This window comes from Podarcis vaucheri (assembly GCF_965113315.1).
Source record: "Podarcis vaucheri genome assembly, chromosome: 9".
Taxonomy (NCBI): Eukaryota; Metazoa; Chordata; class Lepidosauria; order Squamata; family Lacertidae; genus Podarcis; species Podarcis vaucheri.
Genome location: NC_138767.1, coordinates 26,739,108 through 26,749,392, shown reverse-complemented (window position 1 = coordinate 26,749,392; position 10,285 = coordinate 26,739,108). Strand labels below are relative to the sequence as shown.

Sequence of the window (10,285 nt, the reverse complement as noted above, 5' to 3'; positions counted from 1 at the left end):
AGTGCGCACGGCTTCTGCCGGTTTTGCGGGAGGTGGGGGAATCCCCCCACCTCCCAGGAAAGCCAGGAGAAGCCGTGCAGCCCTTTTAAAGTGCGCACGGCTTCTGCCGGTTTTGCGAGAGGTGAGGGAAATCCCCCACCTCCCAGAGAAGCCAGGAAAGCCCTGTGCAGCGTCTCCCGGCAAGGAGACGCTGCGCGGGGCTAAAGGGGAAGGCAAAACAGCGAGCGGGATCCACCCCGCTCGCTGCCTTGCCTTCTTCCATAGCTGCGTGCAACCCCTCCGCAAGGAGACGCTGCGCGGGGCTAAAGGGGAAGGCAAAACAGCGAGCGGGATCCATCCCGCTCGCTGCCTTGCCTTCTTCCATAGCTGTGTGCAACCCCTCTGCAAGGAGACGCTGCGCGGGGCTATGGCTTCTTTAGCCCTGCGCAGCGTCTCCCGGCAAGGAGAGGCTGCATGGGGCTAAAGGGGAAGCCAAAACTTGGCTTGCTCCATAGCTGCGCGCAACCCCTCCGGCAGGGAGAGGTTGTGCGCACCCTGTACGCTCCTCTTTGGGGCTGGGGGGGGAAAAAAAGATTTTTTTCTTGATTTCCCCCCCTAAAAACTGGGTGCGCCCTATGGTGCGAAAAATACGGTATATTTCCCCCTAGCTCTGTTTCAGTCACTATTCTAGAGAATCTTCATTTCAGCCTGTTTTACATATTGTTTATAAAATAAAATACAAAGCACATAAGAAGCAGCCAACTTGACTGCTATATCATAGCTAGAACACCCAGTGCTACAAATTCTCTAGATTTGTGGTCAAAAGTGACTTGAAATATCTTTTCTCAAAGTCTCCACTGAAGGTCTAGTCAATGAAAGGCGTCTGCAGATTTCATTGCATTCTGTGTGCTGATTGTTGAAGAAATAGCAAATCCCTTTCTTCCCAAAGTTTGTCAGGCATGATGCCTCTTTCCGAGAGAGAGAATGGATCTGGGGGTCAGTCAGGTAGATGAGGCCTTTCCCATTACCAGTCACCCAACCTGTCAAAAAGAAAAAAATTACAGTTACAATATTGTTGTTGAACTCACCAGGGCACAAGCCTGGGCAATGTGTATGGAGGTCCTGGGCTACCCAGATAACAAGACCCATCTCTCAGCGCCTCTGGTGTGGTCCAAAGGAAAGCAGAGCCATATATTGGGCAACAGCCTGGCTGCAGAAGTTGCTGGAAGAAGGCATACAAGGCGCCATCCCACCGCCTTAGGGACTCCTCAGGGTTTACTCCTTAGCCTTTCCTTCTCCCAAAGATACCCCACAAGGCAGCAGAGGTTTAGGATCAGAGTTTCCTTCTCCTAGATGGGCTACCTTCCCATGTTGAAGAGCCCCACCTGCCCCTCGCTTCCCCCTACACCATGTGCAGAAACTGCCTTCTTGACCATTGGACCCCCCTATTGGTCTCATCCACTCAATCTGGCAGAGCCTGTCTTCGCATGCAGGGGAGATTCCTAACTCACTGAGGGTCTGAAACCCATAGGCAACCCTCACCTGGTTTGGCTGTCCAGTCAAAGCCGTTTCTCAGGGTGTGGCTACAAGGAATGCCAACTTGGCCCAGGAACCACGGGTGCCTGGGGCCGTGGATGCCATGCAGCGTGCATGGCCCTGGCACCAAAATTTGTGGGTGTCCGGCCCCTTCATGGGGAATTTTGTGGGTGGTGTGGGACCCAGGGCCCCAGGGAGTTGGCACCTATGGTGGCCGCTGTTGCATGCTCACAGCTTTTAGGAGCCACAGGTGAGTGCAGGGTGGGGACAAAATGTGGACAAACTACCCCAGAAGGAGCATGACATGTCCCCCAGCAGAGGTACTACCCCTTCCCTAGCACCCTAAGTTATAATACTGATTCTAAAAATATACCGTATATGCATTCCATTTCATTTTCTGCAAATCTGCTGACTACAGAGATTACTTGTTTCAGCACCATAGGTTTGTACATGTGCATGCAAAATCTTGGTCTCTGTTTTGCTTTGGGGGGGGGGAATCTAGTGGTTTTAAAAAAATATAAAGTACCTGTTTATGCCTGCATAATGTATTTGAACAATTTTTATACCACTTTAACATTTCCAAAGAAATCTCTAAGTGGTTTACAACTTTAAAGCATTAAAAAAATCACAAAATATCAAAAGAAAATGTTATGAATGAAAATCAAATGCAAAAAGATCCACATTTAAAGCAGCACCTATATCTATAGTCCCTATACAGAATGAGATGGCTATGGCTATGATACCTGAGAAAGCTGATTAGGTTTTAAGCCAATACAGTGAGCTGCTGAAGTAATTTGCTCTTTTTCCCCCAAGTGACATTTAACATTTTCTTTCTTTTAAAAACTTCAGCTCTGAATATTCATATCCAAATAATTTTTTTATAAGAGTTATTTTTGAAAGGGGGGTGGCAGGAGCAGCTCAAGACACTCCAATAAAATACTGTATTCCATCATTTGACATCTGGCAGTACAAACCTTGTAAATCAACCACCACATCTCTGCCTTGGGAAAACTCATAGCAGAAATGGCCATAAGCGAGTCCATATTCTGTGGCTTTGTATTCCAGCTTTACTACTTTGGTGTTGTTGGATAACTTCACAAACTCTCCTAGAATATAAGGCTCCACACTCACACATCCTTGTATAGACTTGCCTTCTAGTACCTGGGGAACAAAAAGGGGATTGTGATGTGAACAGCATTTCAGCCCACTGCTTTTGCCTGCTCCTTTCACTAGCTGAATCCTTTGCAACCTTCTGCTTGCTCCTTACCAAGAGGACCGCCGATGGGATGTAGAAGATTTGTGTTGGGATTTTTTGCTCATACAGCCTCTTGTTGAATTCTGTCACGTAGTACTGGGCAGTCATTTGTCTTTCCACATCACTGAAATGGTGAAGAAGCTCCTTTTCATCTTTGTACTCTTTGCCAACGTATCTATGAAAAACACACGGTGACAAGAGTCGTAGCGGCAGCAGCAACATTATACTGTATCCTGCCTTCCCCCCAAGGAGCACAGATTGTGTGCATCAACCTCCCATTCTCCATTTTATTCTCACAACCATCCTGTCAAGCAGGTGAGGCTGAGAGACAGTGACTGGTGCCAGTGGGGATCTGAACCTTGGTCTCTCAGGTCCTAGAGGTAGGACACGTGTTACAGTCATACCTCATGTTACGTTTGCTTCATGTTACGTTCTTTCAGGTTACATCCCGCAGTGACCCGGAAGTACCGGAAAGGGTTACTTCCGGGTTTCACCGCTCGTGCATGCGCACCAGCGGCAAATCACGCCACGCACCTGCACAGATACGACGCTTCAGGTTGCGCTCTTTTCATGTTGCAAACGGGCCTCCAGAACGGATCCTGTTCACAACCAGAGGTACCACTGTATTTAAATGTCTTCCACTGAACATAATGAGATAAGGTGACCACTCCTAACAATGGTTATTCCATAGTCGGTTCCACTAAGTTTGATGCAGTTTACTACCCGTAGTTAGGACTGCAACTGAAAAAAGCGGTAAGAGCAGTTTGATAGCAGAATGGACTCCCCCAGAAGATGAGGGACTCTCCTTCCTTGGAGGTTTTTAAGCGGAGATTGGATGGCCATCTGTCATGGATGCTTTAGTTTAAATTCCTGCATTGCAGGGGGTGGACTAGAGGCCCCCAGGGTCCCTTCCAACTGTACAGTTATGGGCTGTGGAAAGCTTTGCCTGTTGCTATCAAGCAAACACCATCCATACTTTGTTTCAAAGGCCTGCTTAAGTTTCTTATATGGTGGACGCTCGGGATGCGAACGTGATCCGTGTGGGATGCAAGTTTGCAACCCGCAGCGTTCACAACCTGCATCTGCGCACGCGCGGATTGTGATTTGGTGCTTCTGCGCATGCGCAAAGTGCGGTTTAGCACTTCTGCACATGTGCGACTGCCGAAACCCGGAAGTAACCCGTTCCGGTACTTTCAGGTTTTGGCAGTCCATAACCTGAAAAAACGCAACCTGAAGCAGCTGTAACCTGAGGTATGACTGTATTAACACAAGCCTTTTCTGATGCATAGCTCAATCCATCCGTTATTTCCTATCCCTGTACAGAATCTGGCTAGGTATTCTCATGCTGTTTTGTGGATGCATTATGTTCACTGCCTAGACTCCTTATTTATCATGTGGGATCTAAGCCTACAAACTAAGCACATAACTGCCTGGACTGATCAAATTGTCATGCTGGTTTGAGCGATACCTTCCCAGAGTTTCTTCTTGGTGCAGAAAGTGTATCCAAAAAGCATTCCTTTGTCTGCCTTTCTTTGCTACGCTCAGGTAGTCCCCAATATATACAGCAGTTTCCTGTGCAGTCCACAGCCCAGATTTCTTGGAGAATTTCAAAAGGAGGGCGGCTGGAAAAGAAGACAAATGAACTGACAACTTCTTCAGCAAAGGGTTGTTCCGTACCAGTAGCCAGGAATGAAACAGCAGAGTTAAAACTGTTCTCTTGCTAGGATCAATGTCCTTTTCCCAGACTGAGTCACAGAGAAATGACATTTCGCTCACACCCATAGGAAGTTGCATTCATGGCTGCAGTGTGTACTATTACAGTCAGCTTCATCTATAAACAGAAGGTGGGAAAGGCAAGGCAGGTTGAATTGCTTTTGGAAGGGCTGCAAAGTGGGAAGGCATTCCTCACAAATATGTCACCGAGTAACAGAACCGACCGTTAGAACAAAAAGGAATGCATTTTTTAAAAAATTGCTAGCAGGGAATGTGAAATTACAAAAGCATTCAAATGATCCAAAATGATCAAGGAAATGGAGTGACTCCTCTGTGAGGAAATATTACAGTTTTGGACTTTTTAGTTTAGAGAAAAGACTTTTAAAGGCGACATGATTAGAAGTTTATAAAGTTATACTTGGCACAGACAAAGTGGATAGAGAGAAGCCTTTCTCCCTCCTAATACTAGAACTTGTGGACGCCTACCAAAGCTGAATGTTGGAAGATTCAGGAGAGATAAAAGAACGTCACACAGTGCATGGCCACCAACCCAGAAGGCTTAAAAAGGGGACTGGGAAAATTCACGGAGGAGAAGGCTCCGAATGGCTGCTAGCCATGATGGCTGTGTTCCATCTCCACAGTTGGGGGCAGTAATGGTTTTGAAGACCAGTTGCTGGAGAATGCATTTGTGCTTGGATCCTACTTATGCATTTCCCCACAGTCATCTGGTTGGCCACTGTGAGAACAGGATGCTGGACTAGATGGGCTATTGGCCTGACCCACCAGACTCTCCTTATGTTCTTAATCGGTATAAAATAAAAAGACTTTCCCCCACATATAGCACAGCAGATAGAACAGAATAACAGAATCACAGAGTTGGAAAAGGGACCCAAGGGTCATCTAGTCCAACCCCCTGCAATGCAGAAATCTCGTTGCTTTGAGAATTTGGAGGCCACTCACTGACAATCACTTCACCCCATATACAGGTACACAATACCGGGATCTGTCCTTGGCATAAAGCTTGCCAAAGGCTGATCAGAAACAAATAATTTTTTTTTCTTGGTCTTGGTACTTCGCACAGGCAGTATCAGTCAGGCTAACCCAGGGGTGGATAACTGCAGCCCTTGAGATACTCAAACTCCCTGACCATTTCCATGCCGGTGGGAGCTGGAGTCCATCGGCATCTTAGCATAGCAAGGCTAAATGGGACTTTCACCCGGGTATGTGCAAATGATTCGAATCCTGTCTTTCTGTTGTGACACGTGAAGTGGGGGCACCTGCACAGATTACCCCTGGGGGAGGCAAGTGTGCTCTTGTGCAGTTCACGCAGGAATCAATACACCTGAGTGCTTGGGGCTTGTAAACTACAGTGGTACCTTGGGTTAAGTACTTAATTTGTTCCGGAGGTCCGTTCTTAACCTGAAACTGTTCTTAACCTGAAGCACCACTTTAGCTAATGGGGCCTCCTGCTGCTGCCGCACTGCTGGAGCACGATTTCTGTTCTCATCCTGAAGCAAAGTTCTTAACCTGAGGTAATATTTCTGGGTTAGCGGAGTCTGTAACCTGAAGTGTATGTAACCCGAGGTACCACTGTAGAACAAAAATCTTTCCCTCCCTGAAAGCAGCACAAAATGCTTGGGATTAAATAATTATAAGGGTGCGTTTCGGAAAACTCTACTTACTACTTACAGTGCGCTTTACCAAAGAGGTTTGGCTTGAAGAGCCCTGTATTCTTCATTCTTTCCATTAGCCAGGCATGGTCTACACCAGACAAAAGCCTGCCATAGTCATCGTCACTGAGAACGCGAGCCTGTAGGGTTTCTTCTTTGGCCCTCTCCAAAAAGACAAAAGAGCTGCTGCTAGAGTTCATAAATGAAGGACTCCCCGATTCAGAAAAACTGCTGGAAAAGTGGGCTGCTTTGTACCATGATTTTAGAGAGGAGCTTGAACTGTGACTGCTGCTCAACATGTTCCTTAGCTTTTCACCGTCATCTTCTTCCGTTGTAGCACAGTCACTGGACTGGTTGACTAATGGCTGGTTCTTTGCCCCCAAAGGAGAATTTGTGGCCCCAGAGCTGTGATGTGGTTGATCTCTTGCTATGCAGACGTCACTAAGATGACCTGCTGACTTTTTCCCACATTCACTAGCAAATTCACAGTCTTCTGTTGTCTCTGCTTGCGGGTCAATTTCAGATACTCCAGTGGAGCTTTCTGGAGGCACTGCAGAGTTCGATTTATTAATCCAATTTTGAACAAAGCGGTCACGTTCCGGTTTGGGCATGCTACTATTGATGGAGGCAGGTGTCCTCCTGGCATCAGGCAGGTGTGAATTCATCTGTGCATCTTCAGTAGTGTCCACAGTTTCTCCTTCTGGGTCAACAAATGGCCAACCATGTCTAGATATTGATTCTATTATATTTTCTGTGCTTCCTTTCCCAATGCTGCACAGATTATGGTTAGAAATGGCACTGGAGCCCTTGCTCCTGGAATCCATTAATGAAGATGGAATAATGGCATCTTGTTCAGAAGTGGGACTCAAAAGATCATTACTATTTTGGGGGTTAGTGCTACTGGTTTCTTGGAGTGGCTGCTTCAAAGCATTCTCTGCTCCCTCTATGTGCTCCTCTCTGAGATTTGGGTATGATTCTGTTACTCTGTGAGTCCTGCCTATATTATTCTGATTGGGATGCGTTAAAGAGCCACAACAGTCATTCTGAGGCTCTTGAAGAGAGAGCTGATTAGTTCTGGAAAACAGTACACATGGATCTGGCTTTTGGCAGTTCTTTTCAGCATCTTCGGTCAAAGCTGCAGAACATTCTTGCTCCTTACCTCCAGTAGCCTTTTGTTTCTGTACCTTATCTTGGGGCAGTTCATTTTCATTGCAGTCAATCTCCTCCCAACTAGTAAAGGAACTCGATTTGGAGAATTTGCTCCAAGATCTCAATGAACTGGAACTTTCACTCCTGTTATGAGAATTACTTGAAATACCACCAGTGTGTCTTTCTGAAGGAATGCACTCTACTTCTTCATCAAGGGCAGTGGCATGGAATAATTTCTGTCGCATCTGCTCCTTAAAACCCTCACAATTTTTCCTTCCTTTTTGTGAAAGCGAGATCTTTGCAGAGTCTTTCCCATGATGTGATCTTTCTTCAGTGGTACACATGGTGTCCATATTTTTGGTTTCCGTTTTCAAAGCTGTTATACAGGCTCCTGTTTGGCTTCCTGATTTCATCTTGTAGCTGTGGCAAACACTTCCATAAACTTCACAGACTGCTGCATGATGCTGGGAATACATTTCAAGGACTTTCTCGAAGCTCAATTCACCGTTCACAATTGACTTTTCAACACCAGTTTTGTAGCTATCTGGAATGTAGGACTTGGCATCTGAGTTACAGAAATCCTGCACATTTAAGTGCTCTTTAACTAACATGACAAGGCACATGATATCCTTGGCAAGCTGCTCTTTGTCCTGCTCTTCAGTATGTGGTAAATGGCTATAAGCATACAGCTTCTGTAAGGCTTCCTGGCACAACTTATTCACTTGACTAAGTCTCTCGCTCTCACCGTAGAGCCTCTGGTGCACTTTTGTAAGGCAGAAAGCTGCCTTGATAAAACTGTGGAGCTCCTGTTTGCTGGTGACTGGTTCTTTGTCCTTCTTACTAAGGAGACCAATTTCAAAGGACTCCTTTGCTTCGGACAAATAAAACTTCTGCTTTGCGGAAGGGCATTCGCTTGAATGGCTGTAAGACAGCAAGCACATTCCACGGATATTCTGTAAAAATAAGTACAGCTGAAATGAACAGGATCTTACAGGTTCGTGCATCAAATTTGAAACTCAGATCCTATAAAGAATCCTCAGATTTGAATTCACACCACTACAAAGGTTTTGAGAATATAGCTTTTGCCAAATGATTTTCAAGTACTTGTTTTTTCTGTGTTTGATCAATTATGCTTGAGTTAAACTTGTTACACACCGAAGGAACACTGAACAGGTTTGTTCTGAGATATCTAGCAAAAAAATCCATGCTAGAATTGTGCATTTGCTAATGGGATTTTCAGTATAAAACTCTGCAAAGCCTATTAATCTGAGGGACTGATTTGTCTATGGTGTTCAGTGGGATTGAGGTGGGTTGGGGAGCAGGAAGAAGCTATATTCTCAAAACCTTTGGAACTTAATCCACAGATAAGTGGGGTATGAAGTACACTTCTTCTGCCAAATGCTTTCCTGAAGATACCCCCCTCCTTCCCAAAGAACCAAAAGATAGATTGTATAACTAGCAGCCTTTACCTTCCAGTTCCACTTTCTTAATTATCCAATATGTTTTCAGTTAAATCAATGGGACATTAAAGCGGTATGAATGATAGGGAACAGTAAATGGTTTTGTAGCAAGCAACTGCTCCAAATAAACAGGTTTAACAGCATAAAAAAGCCAGATGACATTTCACTTGCAGCACAACTTTTCATCTGCATTGCATCTGAATTTGGAATGCACATCCTGATTTTACATGCACACAGCAACATATTGCAGTAGTAGACGGCAGTGAATAATCTTCAGCACAGGGAAGAATTAAGTATATTGGGTATCACACTTACGACTGCTGTGAGCACAAACAGTGGTGTGAACTGGCTGAAGGCCGCTGCTAACTTGCACGCTTCAGCAGCTGAAAGTAAACGGTGGTCAAACTCTTTCAGAAGATTCTGTTGAAACAGCAGGAAGGAAATGTAAGTTTAGGCAGATTGCTGTCCGTTCATCTCTGTGTAGATAGGTGAGTCTATGTAAGGTAAAAAGGTAAAGGACCCCTGGATGGTTCACTCCAGTCAAAGCCAACTATGGGGTTAAGGTGCTTATCTCGATTTCAGGCCGAGGGAGCCGGTGTTTGTCCACAGACAGCTTTCCAGGTCATGTGGCCAGCATGACTAAACTGCTTCTGGCGCAACAGAACACCGTGGTGGAAACCAGAGCACATGGAAACGCCATTTACATTCCTGCCTACTTGCACTGGCATGCTTTCGAACTGCTAGATTGGCAGAAGCTGGGACAGAGTAACAGGAGCTCACCCCATCATGGGGATTTAAACCGTCGATCTTCTGAGGCTCAGTGGTTTAGACCACAGAGGCTCAGTGGTTTAGACCACAGTGTAGACTGATGCCAAGGTTTAGCAATGTCTAATTATGGCCTTATGTTTGAGGGCTGGAGTGCATGGCATATTCTGTGCTTCCTCTCTCCATAATTTTATGAGAGAACAAACAACAAATGGCTCAGCACTTGGCAATTACCGTATTTTTCGCCCTATAGGACGCACTTTTTCCCCTCCAAAAATGAAGGGGAAATGTGTGTGCGTCCTATGGGGCGAATACAGGCTTTTGCTGAAGCCTGGAGAGTGAGAGGGGTCGGTGTGCACCGACCCCTCTCGCTCTCCAGGCTTCAGGAGAGCCCCACCGCCAGCACCACAAGCTCGGGGGACAGCGGGGAGGCGCAGCGCGCCTTTCCCGCTGTCCCCCGACTTGGTTAGAAGGCTGGTGGGGGGGAGAAGCCTGTTCCTCCCCGTCGCCAGCCCAGCAAACTCGGGGGACAGCGGGAGGCGAAGCGCGCCTTTCACGCTGTCCCCCGACTTGGTTAGAAGGCTGGTGGAGGGCTTCCCCCTCCTCTAGCCCTGCAAGCTCCCAGAGCAATGCCAAAGCTGCACGCAGCTTCAGCATGGCTCTGGGTCCCGTTCTGGGGCCTGGCGTCGGGGGAAGCCCGAGCTTCCCCCGCCCCAGCCCCGTGCCTGGGGGGGGGGGAATAATTCCCCCTTTATCCC

General features: G+C 46.6%; 1 protein-coding gene across 4 annotated transcripts in view; it reads right to left on the bottom strand.

Moving 5' to 3' along the window:
- Positions 1–638: 638 nt before the first annotated feature.
- ALPK1 (alpha kinase 1) overlaps positions 639–10,285 on the bottom strand; it is a 55,003-nt gene continuing 45,356 nt past the window's right edge. For 3 of the 4 annotated variants that reach the window (XM_082236900.1, XM_082236899.1, XM_082236901.1), the window contains exons 9-14: positions 9,078–9,182; positions 6,173–8,255; positions 4,239–4,392; positions 2,783–2,945; positions 2,490–2,676; positions 639–1,019 (exon numbers count right to left, since the gene is read on the bottom strand). In XM_082236900.1, coding sequence (XP_082093026.1) covers positions 799–1,019; positions 2,490–2,676; positions 2,783–2,945; positions 4,239–4,392; positions 6,173–8,255; positions 9,078–9,182 — 2,913 coding nt within the window. In that variant the 3' untranslated portion in view covers positions 639–798. Of the gene's footprint in view, positions 1,020–2,489; positions 2,677–2,782; positions 2,946–4,238; positions 4,393–6,172; positions 8,256–9,077; positions 9,183–10,285 lie in introns of those variants that run through there. The other variant, XR_014223145.1, reaches the window with a different exon arrangement.